Raw genomic sequence first — 23304 nt, forward strand, 5'->3', positions numbered from 1 at the left:
CCAGCGATCTTCCTCTCTCGCCTCCTCCCAGCCGCGTAGTTCTGATGCCGTCCTCTGTCAGGAAAGCAGCGCGCATGCGCGGGAGGCTGCGCCCGGCGAGACCGTTGCTGCGGGCCTGCTGCCCCCGGCAGTTCCTTGGGCGCTAGGAGAGCGGAGGCGGCGGCGGCGAGTAGCGCAGCGCGCAGGAGGTAAGGGCCGGGCGCAGTGTGGGAGGGGGAATGGAAAGGGAGGGGCGAGCGCGGGGCTGTGCGGGGCAGCGGCTTGTTGCGTGTCTCGGGGAAGTGATTTCCTCCTGTCGCTGAAGGTTGCGCGTTCGCACATCGCACAAGGAGGGTTTTCATGGGTCGTAACGCTTAGTACGTCACAAGCCTTCACGCATTGTCACACCTGCCGCTAAATTTGATTGTCCAGAGTATTTAACGTGTCAGCTCATTTCCCTAACATGGAACTTCCTCTTTTCCCCCTCTCGAAATAGTCTCTGACTATAAGGACAATAATTGCCTGGTATTGCAACGTAATGATCACAGGACAGCTTATGGATGCTGTAATTAGGGCTCAGCTGCGGGCTTTAAATTGCTCTTTGTTGGTGACAGGGCTAAGCTACTGTCTTGTCTGTGCTAGCAGCCCCACCAAGACCCTGGGCATAATTTTTTTTCTAAGGCTTTGTCTAGACGTCGGTGGGCTGCTGACATAAATAAGGCACCTTCAGCTATGTGAATAATGTAGCTGAAGTCAAGGTACTTAGGCCTACTGCAGTCTCTTCATCGTGGAAAGTGGACAGGAGATGGTCTCCTCTGCTGGTTTTGGTGGTGTATTGGAGTTGTTGGGAGTCTGTTCAGCGTTGATTAGGGGAGCGTCAAATACAAGACGTGATCAGTCGACCCCCGCTGAATAGTTCGCTTCCCAGTGATCCAGCAGGTAGTTAAGACATGTAGAGCTTTGGAAATCTACAGATATCCATGGATCATTTTTGTGGCTATGGAAAAAATGGAAATTTTTGTGGAAATGTTGTATCTGCAGTTTTGCAGATATCCTCAGGTTATTAGCAAATATGAATGAGGATCTCAGCGACTCATTTTTGCAAATATGGATGCGGCTGCAGATACAAATATTGTATCCGTGCAGGCTTTAAAGACATGCCCTAAGTCAGGGGTCTGCAATCAATGGCTTGCAAGCCAAATGGCACACTAGGGAGCCAGATATTCTCTTTTGGTGCTCCAGCTCAGCTCCCCCAGATTCTCCCACGGCAGGGACCTAGCGCTGGCACTTCAGCCTTACAGCACCTTACAAGGTTGGAATGCCAGTGCTGGCTTCTTGTGAGGGCTGGGCAGTTCAGGTGGGAGAAAGCCCCGAGCCCCCGTGCTGAATCCGGTGTGCGGGGAAGAAGTGGAGCCAAAAACGGCTCCATGCGCTCATGGGATAGCCTTACAGGGACATACTTCTTGGAGGCTTCCCCCTTGGCTCCCATTGGCCTGAATCCAGTGAATGGGAGTAGTTGGGAGACCATGTTGTATGATGCCTGTGATGCGGCAGGAAAACAACTGCCCCCCATCTCCTTATGCCCAGACCCCGCAACCCTACCCCCTTACTTCCTCCCCCACCGCTGAGACCCCACACCCGTAGGCCACTCCTGCTCTGTCCCCCTAGCCAGACACCATGCCCCCATCCTGCTCCTGCTTCTTGCTCCCTCACCTCTGGCCAGACACCCTGCCCCCTCCTCTTCTCCTTCCTCAGCCACCCTCACCCCTCCAGCCAGACAGCCTGCCCGCCTTTCATTTTTGCTTCCCTCTCCCCCCCCCCCCCAAGTCTAGGGGTCCACAAAATGCACTAACCCTGGAACTCCAGAAGAGTAAATTTGGCCTGAGGACTTGAACCTCGGTCCTCCCTGCCACTCCCCCCACCTTGGAGTTAGAGCATCAGGGGACTGAGGTGTTTCAATTGGAGGCCACATCAGTGGGGGTTGGGGTTTTTTGGAGGATTGGGGTTTTTTTTGGTTTGCTTCTTACTAGTGTGGTCCCCTACTGATTTTTTTTTCCGGTGTGTCAGTGGGCTCTGACTCAGAAAAGGTTCCCTACTCCTGCCATAAATTAAGACAATGTTGAAACCTTTTGTGTTGAACATAATTTTTTACTTTATTTAAAAATGAAGCCTGGCCAAGAAGCCCCCAATTGGGACTCTGCCCCCATCTGGCCGCAGGAATGTCATAACATTCCTGCACCCTCCTCCCCGCCTCCCACACACACACTAACCCTGAGCCCATCATACACCTGAGCCCCCTGTCCTAGGCCCCTCATACTCCTATATTCCCAAACCCCTACATCACCAGTCTCCTGCCATAACCCTCCTGAACCCCCCACACCCATTCCACCCTATGCTCTGAGCCCATCATACATCTGAACCCTCTGCCTTGAGCCTCTCATACACAGACTCCTGCACCTCCACATACGCAGTCCCCTACCATAAGATTGACAGAAGACAGCCTGAAGCTGGATTTGACTAATAATGATGTAAAAAGAAATGTGCGAAAAGATGCAGCAGCAGAAGTCCCATTAAATAAAGTCTGAGAGTACGTTTCATGGATGGTATTAATATTAATGATAATTGACATAATAAATAATAAGTTGTATATTTTCAGTCATGCAAATGGCCATTCTTATACATCTCTTTGTTGACCATTGTTCTGAATTTTGATGTACAGTAAACTTCCGATAATCCGGCACCTTTAGGACCCAGGGGGTGCCGGATTATCAGATTTGCTGGACTATCGGAAGGAGAGGCTGTGACGGGTCTGGGGTGAGGGGGGCATGCCCCCCCAGACACTCATTGCCCCGCCTTCCGATAGTCCGGCTCTGCCCTAGGTGTCCATGATTCAGCCGCTGCTTGTCAGTTTCAGCAGCGGCTGAATCGGGGACGCCTGCAGCAGAGCAGCTGCAGTGCTGCCAGATTGGTCAGGTAGCGCCGACCCTTGGCGCAGCGAGACCAACCCGGCAGCGCCCCAGCTGCTCTGCCCCAGGTGTCCCCAAGTCAGCTGCTGCTGAGCAGCTCTGCCTCGGGCTTCCTGGAGTCAGCTGCTGGTCAGTTTCAGCAGCGGCTGAATGGGGACAGCTGGGGCGCTGCCGGGTTGGGTCCCACAGTCCTGAGGGGCAGCGCTTTGGGACCAACCCTGCAGTGCCCCAGCTGCTCTGCCCTAGGCGTCCCTGATTCAGCCGCTGGTCAGTTTTAGCAGCGGCTGAATTGGGGAACCTGGGGGCAGAGCAGCTCCAATGGTCCAGCTGCCCGGAGCACTTCTGGGTTCCTGATGGTGCCAGACCATCAGATGCCGGACCATCAGAGTTTTACTGTAGTTTGGTTCTTAGGGCAGGAGTCTGCAATATTTTCAAACCAAAGTACAGCATAAAGGCTGTGGTCTGAAGAGTTTACAATCCCAGTAAGGTCTCAAGTGAGCTCTCCTTTTCTTTCTCATTTGTGGGAATAAAAAATGTTTGTTGGTGAAAATATTTTATTTTGAGTGAGTGGGTATATTGCATGTATTGGGGTGGGAGTGAGATGTGTATTTAGTGAGGAAAAGCTAAGTCATAAATAATACAAACTTTTGTTTGTATGTACTGAAGTTAGTTGTCATTCTCACATGTCTGAAGTGGTTCCTGTGAACACTGTCTCCTGTTGTCCTGGTGAACATCATCGCAACCTCTCTGAAGAGAATTTGATGGTTCTTTGTATCAAATGCAGTGAGTTCCATCAGGATGAGAAGGCCTTATCTTGATGTTGAGCTGGAGGAGTGCTCTTTCTGCAGAATGCTTTTACAGCAGGGGTGGGAAACATAAGTTTGGGGCCAGATGTGGCCCCCAGCTTGCTTGGATCCAGCCCTTGAGACTCAGGTCCCGTCTCCTCCCCTCCCCCCACAGCATGGGGGAGCCCATGCTGGCACGCCAGCTTTGCTCCAGCTTCTTGTGTGCAGCCCCCGGACTGATTTTTCTGTGGGTCAGTGACCCCTGGCCCAAAAAAAGGTTCCCCACCCCTGCTTTGTGGTCCAGGAGTCACTGCAAATTAGTTTTTGTATTCTCAGTTAACTGGCATTAGAAGGGAAGTTTAATATTGGATGCTCACTGTTGAAAAGTGACGGTTTCTTTAATAATAGTCAGGCTGTTGTGCATGTGCTAGAGGATGGAAGGAAAGATTCCCTGAAAGAATGCATTGTCAGCTCTTCTCCCTCTTTTGTATGGGCCTTAGATAATCTGAATTTTCACTAGCCAGGAATGCAGATGCTAGTGACAGCTCTAATTGCTGTTTGTCCTTGGATTGCTATTTTGTGACTGACTCAAATTTTTGAACAAAGGATTTTCTGACTCTGCTCTATTTGCCTTTTCTGGTGTCTATAAACTGTCCTCAATATTTGTGAGCTCTGAAATAGGTAATTTGTTTCAGTTTACATATGAGCTACCCAGAAGATTAAGTGACTTGTTAGCTAATGAAATAATCTATCACAGTGGTCCCCAACCTTTCGTGGCTGCCGGGGGTGCAGTCGCTGAAATGCCAGGCATCTGGGGGTGGGGCCACCCACACACCCTGCATGTAGGCCGGCCCCGCGCATGTGCTGCGTGCCCACGGCAGGGGCCACCCATACGCCCTGCAGCCAGGGCCGGCACCGTGCATGTGCTGAGCGCTGGGGGCGGGGCCAGCCCAGATGTTTTGGTGGGTGCATATAAATGCCCCAGCGGGCTCCATGGCGCCCACGGGCACCGCGTTGGGGACCACTGAGTCTTATCACAATCATATTGTTAATCCTTCTCCAAAGCCCTAGCAAATAGATGATATCTGTAATTCCCATAGCAAGAAAGGTTCTGAGGTTGTGTGGAAGTTGTCGGAATTTATGAAGAGGTTTATGGCTGAACAAGTTTGAAAGGCAGTGTTTGTAAAGATAAAGATGTAGATTCCGTTTGGTGCCTTCACTGTTGTGGCTCCGGATTATAAAAATAGCTTGTGGAAAAATGATTCTTTGTGCATCTGTGTTGGAAGGCATTGTCAAACAAATTTTCTTTTCCTTCCTTTCCTGCTTTTTTTCTGCCAGCAGCTGGCCAACAACCAAGATATTTGTGTGGACAGTAGGCTGAGAGAAGGCGTTTGTCCACTGCATCATTTGGGTTCTGTTGCATAAAGAGATTAAACATCTTTAGATTATGCCAAATATATGGAGATTTTCTTTTCTTTCAAATTCTTATTAGTGGTAATGCACAAAACAGTATTTAATAAATTCTATTATACACAGCAACTTACTTTATGCTTATAGGTGATGCTTACTGGGTACCGGTTAACCAGTACCTGGGAGCAGTCTCCTGCCTGCACGGGCGAACGGTTGCTCCAACCTTGTGGGGTATGGGTATCCTAGCTTGTTTTCATATTGAGGCGCCTTAATCTGTATTCTACAAAAAAGCAAAGTGGTTTTCTTCTGTATGTTAATTAATTAATTTCAAAATTAATTCAGTGGGAGGCTTCCTTTGTTTTGTTTAAGTATATGTATCCAAATACAATAATCTAATGCTAGTAGAATGACCGTTATTTTCTCAGGATTAATTCACTTATTTCAAGCCTAGTATCGAACAAAGGAATTATTTAAATATAAATTTGATGTTTTATTTATGTATAAGTTGTTTATTGCATCTGCTGTGTCCCCTTTCACACACCCTGTCACCAAAGTGTGAGGGAGACGGAGGGCCCTGCACTCCCCATTCACAGTCAGATGTGACTCTCAGGCAGCAGGTGGAACAAAAGGGTTTATTTGCTGACAGGAACACAGCATAGAACAGACTTGTCAGCACAGAAAACAGGAACAGTCAGTACAATCCGTTTTTGGGAAAGGGAAGCCCAGAGCTAGGAGCCTGGCTCTTTTCCTACATCCCAAACTAGGAATGTAAAATCCTGGTTAAACAGTTCACTGGTTAAAGCTTATGGGGGTAAGGAGGAGCTGTGTGTGTGTGTGTGTGTGTGTGTGTGTGTGTGTGTGTGTGTGTGTGTGTGTGTGTGTGTGTGTGTGTGTGTGTGTGTGGAGCTGTGTGTGTGTGTGTGTGTGTGTGTGTGTGTGTGTGTGGCTCCTGCTTCTCCCCTCTTGTGTGGGCGGCCAGTTCCTGCTCCCAGGCAGCCAGACTGTTGCACTCTCAGCAACCTAGTCCTAGTCCCCCACACCCTGTCAGGTTCTTCCTCCTACCTTTCTCCTGCTTCCCAGGCAAAATGGGTCACACCTGCTCCTGGGTTCAGGTTACGAAGGGCACTGGCCATTGTGTGTGCGCGGGGACTATCACACCCAAAATTCCTATAATCATTTAGGTCGGGGTGGCCAATCAGTTAGACACTAAGGGTATGTCTAGACTACATGGCTCTGTCACCAGAGCCATGTAGATTAGTTTATTAGACATTCCCAAATGAAGCCACGATTTAAATTATCACCACTTCATTAAATTAAAATGGCTGCCACGCTATGCTGATCAGCTGTTTGTTGGCTCAGCGCTGTAATCTGGATGCTCTGCAGTCGACATCAAAGGCATTTGTCGACCTCCCCGGTATGCCTCATTCCATGAGGGTAGTCTAGACATACCCTTTGTGTCCCAGTTCTCCAGATCCCACTTCTCCTGACTCCGTATTTCTGACACATTATATCATAATTCTTTTTCCCAAGCACAGGAAGCATTTTATATTTCTATTTCCTCTTGTTTAATTATGTTAATGTGGTGTTCTATTGGTCCAGCATCTCTCCAGTGACACTTTTTTTTTTTAAGTGTAACAGTTGCACTTTCTCTTTTAGAAACTTTCAAAACATTGTCTGCTTATAGATGTCCCGGAATGTTTAAAATAGAATATACAATTGAAGCCCATGTTCTGTTTCAAACAAAAGAAACTTGATAGTCTGTAATTAGTAAAAGATATGCATGTTACCCATTCACATCACTAGTACCTGACTCTTAATGCTAACTTAATAAAGTGTGTATGGTGTAGTAGTGTAGCTTGTAGTTTATTCCACTAGATCATTTGTTTTAAGGAAGTTCTGCTTAACAGGTACAAAACCAGGGACTTTGTTACATTTGACTGAATTATTTTACTAGGGGAAAGGGAGAAGCTGTAGGGAAGTAACTGTTCACTCTATTGTTAACTAAAGCTATTGATCAGTTTCTGATCTCCACAGTGAAGCTTTGACAGAATGACAAACTATGTTGGAGAGTCATTGTTACATATGAATTTTGCTAGCATGGCTATGTTAGACCTCTTACAAGCCATTGTATGTTTTGCAAAGACTTTGGGGGGTTGGTGAGTGAGGAGGAGAAAATTTACCTTTTATCATCTTCTCCCCTTTGTATCATCTATCTTTTGTGTCTTTGACTCTAGATTTGTGCAGTGCCTGGAGACTTGATTTTTAATTTAGCCCTTAGTCACTATTAGGGATGTTAAATGTCAATTAATTAACTAATCGATTAATCAATTAGTCGATAAGGGGGGAACTCGCTATACCGCTGCACTTCTCCCTTTGAAATGTACAAAAGCTGCCTGTGATTCTTGTACATTTCAAAGGAAAAGGCAAAGTAGTACTGCTTAGGTCCCCAATCCTGTGAAATGTACAAAAGCACCGGCTCCTGTTCTTCCTGTGGGAAGCAACTTGTAAGGCAGGCACTTGTAATACTGGGAACAGTGTGTTTTCTATAGTAGCAATTAGGCTCCTGCTACTCCCCTTCTTTCCCCCTCACCCCCGCACTGCGCGCTTTCATAGAGAGGAAGCGACTAGTCGAGTGACTACTTGAATATCCGATAAGCTTATGCTTATTGGGTAGTCAGCTAGTCGCTTACATCCCTAGTCACTACTGCAGTACCAATACCATTAAATAATAATGAGGAGTGGACTAATAAAATATACTGCGCTTTTTTCTCTTTGGTACAATGATTATTTGAAGATCAAACACTTGAAGTTTCACATCTGTGTGAGTCCCATATGACTTCCCTGTTGTCTCTGTCTAATGATCCAATTCAATTAAAATAAATTAATATCCTGTGGTATAGTTGTATCTAATACTGACTGTGCTGCATAATCTCTCTATATATTTTAGAATGTGTCTGTCTACGAGTCTGTTTGTTCAAGAACTCCTCCTAAATGGTAAGAGCTAGGGTCACCAAATTTGATGTGCAGCTTCTTCTCCCAACTTAAAGCAAGGTTAGGGTTTGGTTGTACATGGAAAACTGGAAATCCTGGGGAAAACGGGAAACCCTGGGGAAAGGACTGTTTTCCATAATATGGAAAGAGAGGGGCTGCTGTTTGGAGGGATGCGATTTTAGAGTGGCCAGTGGGGGCAGCAAGCCTGCAGGAGAGATCTATCTCTCCTGCAGAGTGCCCACTGGCCAGCAGGACTGGGGTTCTGCCATCTTGCCTGCCAGCACAATGGTAAGTAGCCTCTCAGCCCCAAACCCTTTCCTCTCTCCCAGCCTTTGGACACAGGGCTGGAGTGGTGGGGGAGAGAAGGCCCCCAGCAGGGGTGCGCTGGGGTGAGAGAAAAGGACCTTAGTGGCTGGGCAGAGGCTCGCTGGGGAAAAGGGCTGTGCCAGATGGGACCCCCACTGTGAGCCCCTCCTCATCCCTCAAACCTCACTCTCGCACACCTCCACTCCCAGCCTCCTACGTCTCCTCCTCTCCCCACCCCCATCTCTAAACCCTGCCCTGACTTCTTGTGTTGGACTGGGCCGGATCTGGGCACAGCTGAGGGCATCCGCTCAGGGCGAATTGCTCAGGTTCGGGGCTCCTTATAGCCCCCCAGACTGGAGACTTTCCCAAATAGGCCACAAACCAGTCCCACAGAGTGCTTCAGCTGCCTGCCTGAAGCCTCACGAGCAAAACCCCTCCGACATCCCAGCAATATCTGTGCCTCAGATGGCCCCAGGCCTCATACACAGGTGAGGGGTTTTAGAGCCCAATCCCACCTTCCCCAAACAAGTTCTGTCTGGTTCCAAGAAACCAGCCACAGATTCCAGGTCATTTATCCTCTGGATCTTACCAACAAGATCCCGCTGAGCAAATCCTTTAGAATCTAAAATCTAAAGGTTTATTACTAAAAGAAGGAAAAGCATGAGAGTATGGTTGTTAAAGTATCATACATTACATGCATCGAATCTCCCAGTTCTCGATGCAGGCTCACAGCAGAGATGTTATAACTGCTGCTTAAAGTCCTTGGTGTACATCCTATATCCAGATGGGTCCACAGTTCTTCCTGGCTCGTGATTCCCTGCGAGGCCGCATCTGGGGTCAGGAGCAGATCTCAAGACCAAAATAGAGTTGGTCACATGGCATATTTATCCCCCCTCCTGGCTTCTTCCAAGCTGGAGGGAGTCACCTGGCCAGTGGCCAGGTGTGTCTTTGGCCTCCAGAGGTCCATTGTTCCCTGGAGCTTTGCTCATTAGCATGTCCATGGGCAAACATTCCTGGCCCATTGCTCTGCCTCAGACAGAGAATCTTTCAGCATCAATACAGAGTACATATTTATAACTTCACCCACAGACATTATACAGGTATATGAAGAGCATATGCAGAATCAGTAGAAAGTAAGTTTTTGTTTGACACCTCATATGGCCCTCTTTGTAACCACTTTTGGGGCAAACACCCCTTCCCCATGGGTGCAGCAGTGATATGGCTGCTCCTCTCAAAATCCAGTAACGTGACACCCCCAACACAAAATTGATGCAGAAGTGATGCTAGTAACATCACTGAGGGCATCATAGGCCTCCCCATGTTTTGGCTCTGTCTCATCACACGTTCTAATCCAATGTTACAAACCATAGTACAGAGCTGGACAAGTGTATGAAAACCAAACTTGCTTACAACAGGCTTCATCACAGCAAGTTCTGTCATAGCGACAACCATGTCCCTGCATTATCTTATAAACCCAAGGTAAACCTTAGTAAAAACCATAGCCAGTTGGATCTGCTTTTGCAGCATGATCCCTATTTGTGTCAGGTGATCTTGCCCAGAGCTGAAGAAAATAGTGAATCTATCCAGGCCAGCTAGGGCAACAGTCTGAAATCCAATTAGTGCATGAATGTAGGTATTTTTTCACTTAGCCACAAAAACAAAATGGTGGTGTGCCTCAGTTTCCCTGTTCACATAGCACCTTCTGGCTGGAACCTTCTTTGTCCTGTAAGATGTTCCAAGACCAGTTACAAGCATTAACCCTGAAATATTAACATCCCAAGGTCCTTTAGCATACATTTTGTCATCTGGTACATTTCTTGATAAGTTACAAGGTATTTTCAAACGATCATGCACATCGTACATCTTTACAATTCTCTGCAACAATAGTACATTGGTTACAAGAGTTGACATCAGTAATAGGAACAAATCCATATCCAATGTATAGTGACAGTACATTCTTTTATGCCACATCTTTGGCTCCACACTATTGCAGTCTTAGGCCTTCAGGTTTAAACTGCAAGTCTCCTTTGCCCAAGCAAGCTCTGCCCAGCCCCCTTCTCTTGTGGGCTCAATACCTGGCCTAGCAGAGACAAAGGCCTGGCTCGGCGTGTCTTCCTGGCTCACAATAGCCATGGAATTCTCTCTCCCCCCCAGTCAGTGGGGTAACAATAAGCTGTAGACTCACAAGTCTCTCCTCCTTCCACCTCCAACCTTTGTTTCCACATGGAGCTAGATATCAAATTCCCTGATTGATTATGAGTGTCCACTGTGTCCAGAGATGGGAACTTAACTGCCATCTCATGCATCCTAGAGAGAGTAACCACATAGATGTTCTGCTCTGCATACTTGGCTACCCAGTCTTTCTCCTGAATCTGAGACACTAACTTTCCACTTTCCTCATCCATCTGGGAATAATCCGGTCCCAAAGACACTGACTTCCCAGCAAACTGGTTACATACAGTCACTTGGTTATCAGACTGCTCCCATTCTCTGGCTTTTCCTGTCTCATTTGTAACAACCCTCAGTTCCTCTGAGACCTCTCTACAACCATCCACATTGGGTTTCTCTAAAACCAAGTCAGTGGAGTCACTGCTTACAGACACATTCTGTCTGTCAGGCACTGAAACAAGTGCCTCACGCAACAAGCTGCTGCCTTTTATAGGCAGAGCTTTCTCTTGAATGCCTTCCCCAAGCAAGGCCCTGTCACCTCTCTGTTACTGCAAACTGCTTGCTAAAAGCCCTGAAAGAACTCTCTTCCCTATGAGCTTCCTTAAGTAACAGTTCACCATTCTCTGGCTCTGCAGCAGCATTGCTCTGCTGAGCCACAACCAACTCCTCTGGCAATCCCCTTACTCCCTGGAACAAAATACAGGACTATGTAGCTACACCAGACTAACACGGCTACACTTACTCCCTGGGTCATCTCTGCTACCTCATGTGGATTCACAGATAATCCCCTCTCAGGCAAACAGACAGACTCGTGAGTTATAAGGTCAGAGACATTTTCCTTCCCTTTTCAGCTCTCCAGATGGCTGTAAACTTCCACAGTCATGAGGCACCAGAGGTAACATGCTCTCATTCTCTCCTTGTGCCCTGGCTGAGGGGTCACCCTGGTCCCACAGGTTGCTCCCTCATCCCCCAGCAACACAGCTGCATCAGGCACAACGTCTGTGCCACAACTGTTTTGATCTCTGGGATTCTGACAAGATGCTGGCTGGATCTACCCAAGTCACTGCATCCTTCTCCCCAGAAGACACAAACTTAGAGCCACCCCCTTTTTGGGTCTTAGCTGTATCCAGACCCAGCTTTAGGGCAACAGCACCACTCTCAGCCATCACAGGCCCCGGGCCTGAGGTTCCCCATCTCTGATTTAGATATTGGCACAGAGAGTACACTTATTAAATTGATGATACCAAACTGGGAGGGGTTGCAAAGTGCTTTGGAGGATAGGGTCATGATTTAAAATGATCTGGGCAAACTGGAAAAATTGTCTGAGGTAAATAGGATGAAGTTTAATAAGGACAAATGCAAAGTACTCCACTTAAGAAGGAACAATCAGTTTTACACATACAGAATAGGAAGCGACTGTCTAGGAAGGAGTACTGCAGAAAGGGATCTAGGGGTCATAATAGACCACATGCTAAATGTGAGTCAGAAGTGTAATACTATTGTAAAAAAAGCAAATATGATTCTTGGATGCATTAACAGGAGTGTTATGAGCAAGACATAAGTAGTAATTCTTCTTCTTTACTCTGCACTGATTAAACCTCAGAGTATTGTGTTCAGTTCTGGGCTCCATATTTCAGGGAAGATGTGGATAAATCGGAGAAGGTGCAGAGTAGAGCAGCAAATATTATTAAAGATCTAGAAAACATGATATGTGAGGGAAAACTGAAAGAGGTTTGTTTAGTTTAGTTTAGAAAAGAGAAAACCGAGAGGGGACATGATAGCAGTTTTCAAGTATCTGAAAGGGTGTTACGAGGAGGATGGAGGAAAAATTGTTCTCCTTGACTTCTGATGATAGGACAAGCTGCAATTTAAGCACATTGCTTCAAGGGAGGTTTAGGTTGGACATTAGAAAAAAACATCCTAATTGTCAGGGTGGTTAAACACCAGAATAAATTGCCTAGGGAGATTGTGGAATGTCCAACACTGGAGATATTCAAGAGCAGGTTAGATAGCAATCTATCAGGGATGATATAAAGCAGTGGTGCTCAACCTTTTTGCACTTGCGACCCCCAGGGAAAATTTGGTTGAGAAGAAAAAAAGCATGGCCCCTTTAAATGCCGCTCCCTCCCCCCCACCCCTACCACATATATGTTGGGCACCGAGCCAGGAATTGAAAATACTGGCCAGCCCGAATCACAGTGCTGTGCACCCCCCTCTACCCCTCCCCCCCGGAAGACAGCTGTGATCTCCCACAGGTTGCACACCGCTGATCTACATGGTGCTTGGTCCTACCATGAAAACAGGTGACTAGATTTGATGACCTCTCGAGATCCCTTCCAGTTCTACTATGCTATGAGTCTATGAAGGCAAAGCAAAACCCCTTCCAAGGTACAGATCCAAAGGGGGGGGGGGGTCTCAGTGCTCTCTGTAAGGTCTTTTAAAAGTTTTCTCCCCTCATGGACAAAAGTTGTTTTAGCTTTTGAAAAGATTTTGGAAAATCCTGGAGTCCAGCCTGGATTTTTGAGATGAAGCCAGGCAGATGACAAAAAAGGCTGACTTAACCAGGTTCTTCCCTTTTTTAGGTGTAGCTACTTCTTTTTAAGTTGACATGTAAGATATAGCTGGAATACAAAAAATAATCTTGGTGAATATTGTTCTAGAATTTAAACATTAACTGACCATACCAACTGTCTCTAATTGTTCAAAATATACAAAAAACTTAGCAAAATTGCAACCATTTTAGTAGATGTTACTTATTGGTTGTCCATCTATTACAGAGCTACTCAACTTTGGAAGCCCCAGGGGCCACAATGATACTCATAGCACATGCCGAGGGCCGCAACTTGTGTGATTGTATATACATGTAAATATATGCAAATAACTTTTTTCACACTGATGGGCATGAATACAAAAATTAAGGCAAGACTATACAACACACCGGCTCCAGTTTAAGTCAGTTCTGCTGATATTAATAAAATGCAATGTTTACCCAATTTCTACCCATGTGACAGCACTTTTAATGAGCAATGACAGTCCAGGAATTTAGCTACTAAAATACATATCAACAGTAGACTATTATCTTGACTACTTTTTTGTTTTGGCTTCACAATTATAACAGATCAAACAAAAACTACCAATATAGTAATGGAATTTACTGGAGTATAAGTACAATTAATGTGAAGATTGTGTCTGCAAACTTTTCACAGCTGTTTCACATCAGGCTTGTATTCCATTGTAGCAGCACAGAGACAGTCGGTCAGATGTCTGTCATTAAGATAGGCGTGCGGTTTTGACTCAATGATTCCGATGGAGAAGAATAAACTTTCACAGACCTATGTAAACCCAGAGCAAGTTAGCACTTTTTTGGCACATTTCAGTAATGCAGGGTACATGTTCATAAGCTTCAGGGGGTAGCCAGTCATCTGAAGAAGTGGGCTGTCCCCACGAAAGCTCATGATACCATCTACATGTTTTGTTAGTCTATGAAGTGCTACCAGACCATTTGTTGTTTTTTAAGTTTTTCCTGTACATGGGTCATCCAAAATGTTTCAGTATCCTCTTCCTTATGCATAGCTTTTAGAATACTGTTGTTTTGCAGTTCTATCATTTCTTCTTCAAATATGGCCCTTTCAACATCAAATCTCACTGACCATCTATCTCAGTGGTCTCCAACCTTTTTACACTCAAGATCACTTTTTAAATCTCAGAACAAGCGATGATCTACTGCCCCACTCCTTCCTTGAAGCCCCGCCCTGTCTTTTCTCCTCCTCTCCATCACTTGCTATCCCCAGCCTTTATACATTCTACACTGCCACTTTTTTTTTCCAATTCTTCTGTAGGAGGTTTTTCCAACATGTAGCCTGTCTAGACTGGACCAATTGTCAGAAAAAACTCTTCTTTTGGCAGCCCCCTTATTCCTCGTGAAACGAGGAATATAGGGTTTACCAAAAGAGCATGTTTGCTCTTCCACTAAAAAAACGGAAGAACAAATGCATCCCTGGATGCAGAAGAGTTTTTCTGGAATATCTCTGGATTCCTGGAAAAACTCCTGCAGTCTAGCCATACCCTCACTGAGTTGAGACAGGATGTGTGGGCTCTGGGGTAGGAATAAGGGATTTGGGTGTGGGAAGGAGTGAGAGGTGCAAGCTCTGGGAGGAAATTTGGATGCAGGAGGAGGTGGAGAAGGGGATTCTGGCTTGGGGAGGGGGCTCCAGGCTGGAGAGTGTTGGGGTCAGAGGGAGGGTTGGGCTACTAAGCAAGCCGCAGGCTTGTGAATGTGAGGGTGCAGGAATTTGGGTTAGAGTATGTGAGGGACTCAGGGCAGGGGGTTCCAGTGTATGATAGGCTCAGATCTAGGATTTGGGGAGGTGCAGGAGTATTATAATGCTGTGGCCTGATGGGGTTTACAGAAGCAGTTGACAAAGGCTTCCCTGGTTGACCGATCCACATCTTGACTCGCGCGCTGTGCCAACAATCAGCTGAGCCAACAACACCGCGGTGGCCGTTTTTATTTTAATGAAGCCGGGAATATTTAAATCCCCGCTTCACTGACTGTCGGGTAGCCTATTTTACATGCCTCTGTCGGCAGAGGCACGTAGTCTAAACGTACCCTTGAGTGCCACAGTGGCACATATCCGAACAAGCGCATATGAACTCAATACTGGCGCACAAGACAAAATTCACTCCGCTCATGGGAAGAAAATCTTAGAGGGAACACTTTCCCCAGCCTCACCTCCCTTAGTTAATGCAATGCAAATTGGGTTAGTACAATTGCAGGATAGTTGTATGGGGGGTATCTTGTGAGGGCCCAAACTCATCCCTATTGGTAGGAGAACAGCAGGAGGAGTTCTTAGGAGTCACACGACACCCTTTACTACTGGTCACATGTCCATCATGACCCCAGGAGCACTACCTCCAGGCATGGGACTTCTTGTGACAGGGGTGTGGCTAATGAGAATTATGGGACATGGCTAATATGTCTGTAATTTTGGTTCAGAAAATATGGTCACCATACTCATAGGTCACGTTTTCTAGACCTTTAATAATTTTTGATGCTCTTCTCTAGACCTTCTCCAGTTTCTCCACATCTTTCCTGAAATGTGGTGCCCAGAACTGGACACAATACTCCAACTGAGGCCTAATCAGTGCACAGTAGAGCAGAAAAATGACTTCTCATGTCTTGCTCACAATGCTCCTGTTAATGCATCCCAGAATCATGATTTTTTTTTTGCAATGGTGTGACATTGTTGACTCATATTTAGCTTGTGTCTACTATGACCCCTAAATCTCTTGCTTCAGTATTCCTTCCTAGACAATCACTTCCCATTCTGTATGTGCGAAACTGATTGTTCCTTCCTAAGTGGAGTACTTTGCATTTGTCCATATTAAACTTCATCCTATTTACCTCAGACCATTTCTCTAGTTTGTCCAGATCATTTTGAATTTTATTCTGTCCTCCAGAGTACTTGCAACCCCTCCCAGCATGCTGTCATCTGCAAACTTAATAATTCTACTGTCTATGCCATCGTCTAAATTATGAAGATATTGAACAGGACCCTATGGAACCCCACTTGTTGTTCCCTTCCAGTATGATTGTGAACTGTTAACTGTTCTCAGAAAGTAGTCATTATTCTGTCAGTTATGCAGCCCCTCCTTATAGTAAGCATCATCTAGGTTGTATTTCTCTAGTTTATTAATAAGAAGGTCATGCGAGACCATGTCAGATACCTTACTTAAGTCTAGGTACACCACATCCTCCACTTCTCCCTTATTCACAAGGCTTGATATCCTATCAAAGAGAGCTATCAGATTGGTTTGACATGATTGTTCTTTACAAATCTATGCTGGCTGTTAGCCTTACTATCTTCCAGATGTTTGCAGATTAATTCCTTAATTACTTGCTCCATTTTCTTCCCTGGCTCAGAAGTTAAACTGACTGTTCAGTAGTTTCCTGGGTTGTTCTTATTTCACTTTTATAGATGGGCACTATATTTACACTTTTTTAGTCTTCAGGAATCTTTTCCGACTTCTGTGATTTTCAAAGATGATAGCTAAAGACTCAGATACCACATGTTAATTTAAAACACATTACAGTATTTTACAACACCTAAATGTGTATACCTTCCATAATGTTTTTTAGATAACTTGATTTTTATTTTGGAAATGGTGTATATAATACTCATTACCTGTGTTGAGCTACAGATGCAGCAGCAGTGCATTAGGAATGGTAAGAACTAAATCTCATACACAAACACAATAGCGGCACATGCATTTTATTAAACTAAATCTCAACTGTTATATAAATGTTTTACATTTGCAGTTGAAGCAGTCTCCTTAGTTTTCAGCTGATGGATGTCACATTCTTCTTTTTTTTATTAACTCCAACAGACAGTTCCTCAGATCACTAAATGTACTGTGTCATTAAAACTTCTACTAGCTAAGGATGTGAATGGCTAACCAGTGGAGGCTGGTGGCAGGGGGGCTGCTTCTGCCCTGCCCCCTCCGTTTAACCAGTTAACTAATTGAATGGGTTTTTACATTCCTGCTACTAGCTCTCATCTTACCACTCCCACTGTCATTTTGATTCATAGACAGAAACAGAAATAAGAGGTGTTTTTTTTTTCTTGCTTTTTAAGTGAATAATACCAAACAATGAAAATATTCTCTCTGCTTGTAGAGGAAGCTACTGCTGTGAAAAATTTAGTTTAGCAACTGAATGAACTCTGTTTCAAAGTACCCTGCTCCTGACCCAGCTGGACTTTGCCACTGGATGCTTGGCCAGTCCTCATTATCAACCACTGGGGTTCCATGGTCTAGCAACATCTTGTCGGACCACAAATGTTGCTGAACCAGAGTTCCAAACCAGAGGTGCTATGCCTAGTAAGAACTTTAAAAGTGTAAATTGGATATTAGACATGCTATACATGGGTAATGATCTATGTCTTGACATCTGCTCATGGTTGGTTTCAAGCAGAGTGCCCCAAGGATCAGTTCTAGATCTGGTTTTGTTCAACTTCTTTATTAATGACCTGGTTGAGGGGATGGGTTGTACCCTCAGCATGTTTGTGGCTGACACAAAGTTAGGGGGAGTGGTAGATACTTGTAGGGTAGGAATAGGCTGCAGAGTTACCTAGACAAATTGGAAGACTGGGTCAAAAGATATCTGATGAGGTTCAACAAGAACAAGTGCAGAGTTCTGCACTTGAGATAGAAGAGTCCCAAACATTGTTACAGGCTGGGGACCAGCTGGCGAAGTAGCAGGTCAGCAGAAAAGGACCTGGGGATTATAGTGAATGAGAAGCAGGATAAGAGTCAACAGTGTGCCCTTGTAGCCAAGAAGGCTAATGGCATATTAGGGTGCATTAGGGGGACCATTGCCAGCAGATCTAGATAAGTGATTATTCCCCTTTATTTGGCACTGGTGAGGCCACATCTGGAGTATTGCATCCAGTTCTGACCCCAACCACTACAAGGAGAGGCTGAGGGATTTTGGCTTATTTAATCTGCAGGAGAGAAGAGTGAGGGGGGATTATTTGATAGCAGCCTTCAGCTTCCTGAAGGGAGGTTCCAAAGAGGATGGAGAGAGGCTGTTCATAGTAATGACGGATGGCAGAACAAGGAGCAATGGTCTCAAGTTACAGTGGGGGAGGTGTAGGTTGGATATTAGGCAAAACTATTTCACTAGGAGGGTGGTGAAATACTGGAATGGGTTACCTAGGGAGTTGGTGGAATCTCCATCCCTAGAGGTTTTTTAAGTCCTGTCTTGACAAAACCCTAGCTGGTATCATTTAGTTGGGATTGGTCCTGCTTTGGGCAGGGGCTGGACTGGATGACCTCCTGAGCTCTCTTCCAGCCCTAGGATTTTATGATTATATGATTATACATGTGAAGTACACTATCAAAATAAAATGTTTAATCTGTTTGTTTTTTTAATCATTGCAAATAGGAAGATCGTGATTCTACTTTACTGTGTATGTTTGGCCTGAGTTCTGATGGAGTTTCATTTTTTCTTGTGTTTTTTTTTTATGGGAAGTGTTTGAATATTCATGCTGTGAAAGAAGAAAACATCCAATGGCTTCAGAATCTATGATCCCAGAGTCAGCAAAACACTATCAGATAAAAGGGAAAAGGCGGCAACAGCAGCAAGATAGATCTCTGAACAGTGATGGTGAAGAAGTGTTTGTATTTGAAGCAAATGAAGCTTGGAAGGATTTTCATAGCTCTCTTCTTCAGTTCTATGAATCTGGGGAACTCTGTGATGTTACATTGAAGGTGACAGAAAAAACACTTTCTCTCCCCTCCCTCCATGTTTTATGTTATTGATTTGTAACGCATGTCCTAAATGTGTTTCAGTTTTAATTTCTCTTACAAATTATTACAATCCCCTTGTTCTGGGATATTGTTAAAGGCTGTTTGTGATTCTGTGAACACTACTGATAGCTCAGGAATTTCAAGCTAGGGTGCTACAGTTCCTGTCTTCAGTCATTTTAACAAAGGAGTACCTCACAATTTATGTACAAAATATTTTAAAATATCGTGGTCATACTCAGGATATTCAGTTAACACCTTCTTGACTTTTACCTTAGTGCCGTTCCTTTTCCCCTTCCACACCTGTTCAACATTTCTATCCTGCTAACATAGAAATCAATGTTTGAGAATTTCCAGCCATAATTCCTTCATTTGTTTCCCCTCACCTTCTGTATCACATTTACATTTCTTGAATGAGATTTTGTGCTGCTCTTTGCCAAACCCTTAATTAATAAACATTGTATTCCAATAATCCTAATATTCCTATGTCTCTCCTAAAAAATAAAACAAGCGACCAGGGAGAGAGATGGGAATTTACTAAATGGGTGTTATGTAACAATTAGTCAGTTACTAATTGCTCTTATTTTTCATATATAAATGATCTATAGAGTTAAGTTATTTCTGATTAGGACCTCTTTTTATGTAGAATCAAAATAGCATTAAGTGCAGAGCTTGGTAGGTTAAAAGAGATGGTGGGGTAGTTCCATTCCCAAGATAAGAGTAAAAATCTCAGCCCCTCGGCAACACTCAGTTGCTCGGTTTTCTTTTAGGATGGTATTCCTGGATCCTATTGCAAATTACATATTTTCTATAAGCCTCTGCCTACTGGATAGCTGATACATTTGATATTCTGTCCTCCTAGCCACTTACCTGATCGAGCAGAAAAGTTCCATCCAGAGCCTACTATGAAGAGGTGCAGAGGAACATCATTTCTAGTATTCTGTTCTACTCTACTCTCCCATTTTTGGGGAAAAGGGATGTGAGGTATGCTTCATCTTAATTAATGATGGGGTCAGAGCAGAAGGTTACAAAAAAGTAGTCCTATTGCCTGCCCCCATCTAAAGGACCACCCCGCAACCTATGGGGAGGATACATAGAACCCAAACACCAAATGATTATGGAGCACAAATTAAGAAAAAACAGGGATGGGTATGGACGTCAAAGGGCTAAAATGAGGGAACTGGATGGATACACCAAGCAGACAACCCTGGAGGCGGAGGACATGAACCCACATGTGCAAACACATCAGACCCTGCCCTCCCTTCTCCAGGGGAACATGGAGAACCCCTACGAAGGACCAGGGCAGTCCTGGCCAGAAGAACCATTGCATCAGCTGCTGGATCTGGGCCAGGAAACCTGGAGTTGGGACCAGGGTTGAAACGGTGCCAGATCATGGACATGACCAGTTGGTTCAGCACCAGTGCCCTCCTACATAGGGAGAGGAGCACGTTTTTTGGCATATGCCAACAAGATCAGCCACATCTCCAGCTCACAGAGCACCAACCCCATCAACCTCTTTGAAGGAGAATGAGGAAGGGCTCGATGGCCAGAGTATACAGTTGACTTGACAATGGGCAGTGTTCATGCACTTCCTGCCCAAAGCTGACTTGTGCTGTCAGGGTCCAGTTGAGCTTCAGTAAACTCCATGGAAGTGCACAGTGTGTGGAGAAACCCCACAAAGTGGGGCCCGAAGTCAAAGGCCCACCAAGTGCTCAGGAGATACCTGTGGTCCATCCAATTGAATGCCTTCTTCTGATCCAAGGACAGGAGGGTGAATGACAGACCATTCCTACACCTGAGCTGTATGAGATCCTGGACTAAATAAAGATTATCAAAGATGGTCTGCTCTGGATGGACCACGTCCGCCAACACAGGTCACAGCCTCAGTGAGATGGTCTTGGCGATGATTTTATAGTTCATGCTGAGGAGCAAGACGGGAAGCCAGTTCCTCAGATTACGAAGGTCCCCCTTCTTAGGCAGCAAAGTGAGCACTGCTCACCTGCACAATAAAGGGAGGACCACGCTCTCCAAAGACTCAGCCTAGACACTGGCAAGGTTCGTGCTGAGGGCATCTCAGAACACATAGTAGAACTCCATGGTCAGCCCGCCCATGCCTGGGAATTTATTGGTGGGCATGAGGCGGAGGGCTTCTGAGAACTCTGCTAAAGTGAGAAGCAGCTCCAGTTTGTCTTGGCCACCCACACTGACTGTCAGAAACTTTTCCCAGGGAACTCTGTGGGCATCAGCGTTGGTCAAATCCAGGGAGAAAAAGGAGGTGGAGAAGGCTCGTGCCCTCTCGTGCATTTCCACCAGATCTGTGAGAGGTATGCCATCTTCTGCCAGAAGGCAGACTATGTGCTTTTTAGCTCCCCTCTTTTTCTCTAGGGCATAGATGAAGTGGGAGCTGTGATTGATCTCCAGAGGAGATGGATTCAAGAACAAACAAAGGTGCCCTAGGCTCAAAGGTTGTTCAGGGCCCGGAGCTCCTCCCGCTTCTCCTGGTACGTTCTGCAGAGGGATGGATCTCCGGGGCTGGTGGCACCTCTTCAGCTCTAAAAAAACAAACAAACAACCTTCCATTCCAAATGCTCTATCGCTGCATCCTGCCACCGGCTGGTCCCCCAGGAATAGTCGCTGCAGAAGAGCCACACATGCACATTCCCCACATCCCACCATCTCTATGCTGAGGGAAAGGCACACCGCTGCCCATGCCAGGCCAGCCAGAACTCCCAGAAGGATGCTATGTTCTCCAGCAACCTATTGTTGAAATGCCAAAAGGTCAACCCTGGCCTCTCCAAAGAAAGAGAGCTGTCACAGCCACCAAGTGGTGGTCCAAGAACTGAGCCTGCCAAATGCTGGAGGAGTGGGCCCAGGAAAGATGACAACAAGATAAGTAAATACACTCTCAGTTGGACTGTAACAACTGTTCACCGTCCAGCCGGACAAAGGTGAATGCAGTATCTTTGTCCAGGTGGTAGTCATGCCAAACGTCTGCTAGGGAGTGTTGATCTATTATCTCTCTGAGGACGTTTACAGAGGCCTGGCACATCTCGGTCCCCATGTGGTCCCATTCCTCGAAGGTTCAGTTGAAATCCCTGCCCAGGACCAGGCACTTGCATGTATCCAGAGAGCCCAGGAAGGCATAAGTCCCCTGGAAGAAGCAGAGCCTTTTCAGGCCAGAAATCGGGGCATAGATGTTAAGGTGTAACGTCAGCCCCTCCACCTGAACCCGGAGGTACAACAGGCAACCCTGCACAACCTCAGCGGTCCCCAGCACCTCAGGCTGTAGGTTTGGGGAGAACAGGGTTGCAACTCTGGCTTGATGAGTCAACAGGTGGCTAAAATTAGACCCTGTCCCTCCCACTCCAGCTGCCAGCTAGCCTCGGTAGCTGGAGTGGTGCAGGTCTCCTACAGGAACTTGATGGAGTACCCCCCTTCCTGAAGGAAGGAGAGCCCTTGATACTTGTGGAGACCCATCTTACAGCCCTAGGTATTCAGAGTGGCAAAGATGAGCAGTGGCGTTGGGAGGGCTAGGAAAGATCCTTGCTGGCAAGAATGCGGGCAGCCCCCATTGGGCCCCACAGCAAACTGTGATTGTACCTAAATGTGAGCAGGGTGTATCAGAAGCAGAGGGCCCACTGGTAGGCTGCAGCCTTCCACCGTCCAATCTCTTTGCCTTCCCTCAAAATGTCCTTTATGGTCCAGAGGACAAGTTGGAAGTCTCCCAGAGCTGAAGGGCAAGAGCCATGAATGTCCTCCAAGAAACAGTGAATCTCGGTCTTTAGTGCATCAGGCATCAGGGCCTCAGGCCCCGAACATCCTTGGGCCAGACCTCCCTATAGGCCCTGCAGCCGACCAACATAGGCAAGCAGGGACCCTAAAGTCCCTGCTGCGATGATGGTAGGGGCAGTGGCAGAGAGAGAACAGCCCCAGACGTGCTGGGAGCAGGAGAAATGAAAACTGCCTTCTGGTGGCCAATGTCTGATGTAAACATGGCAACCCCAGGGACAGCAGAAATTGGGTAAGGGGAAGGAAAGAGGTAAGGGAGAGAAGGAAGGGAAGTGAGGGGAGGAGAAAAAGAAGGGGAATCAGGAAGAGGAGTAAGAGGAAATGGCAGAAGGGGAACAGGAGGAGTGGAACGTGGATGGGAGAAGGATTGAGCACGGTACGGGGTAGAAAGGGGTTGGGAGTGGGAACAAGGTCAGCAACCTCAGCAGAGGAGGCAACTGGGTTGTAATGCCTCCTCGCAGAGTAGGGGATCAATAGCAGTGGTAGGGGAAGGTAGTGTTTCCCCAGCACCAGGCCCTGGTGGAACAATGGGAATTGCTGCCCACTAGAAGCATCTAGGGGCTTAGTGGCAATGACCAAAGAGCTGCTTATGGCTGGACAGG

The 23304-nt window shown here is 46.1% G+C and overlaps 1 protein-coding gene across 2 annotated transcripts in view; it reads left to right on the forward strand.

Moving 5' to 3' along the window:
* KLHL8 (kelch like family member 8) overlaps positions 1-23304 on the forward strand; it is a 71788-nt gene continuing 48484 nt past the window's right edge. The window contains exons 1-2 of one of the 2 annotated variants that reach the window (XM_006115329.5): positions 1-188; positions 18639-18877. In XM_006115329.5, coding sequence (XP_006115391.3) covers positions 18677-18877 — 201 coding nt within the window. In that variant the 5' untranslated portion in view covers positions 1-188; positions 18639-18676. The remainder of the gene's footprint in view (positions 189-18638; positions 18878-23304) is intronic. The other variant, XM_089778090.1, reaches the window with a different exon arrangement.

Source organism: Pelodiscus sinensis, chromosome 4, assembly GCF_052426305.1.
Source record: "Pelodiscus sinensis isolate ZL-2025 chromosome 4, ASM5242630v1, whole genome shotgun sequence".
Lineage (NCBI taxonomy): Eukaryota > Metazoa > Chordata > Testudines > Trionychidae > Pelodiscus > Pelodiscus sinensis.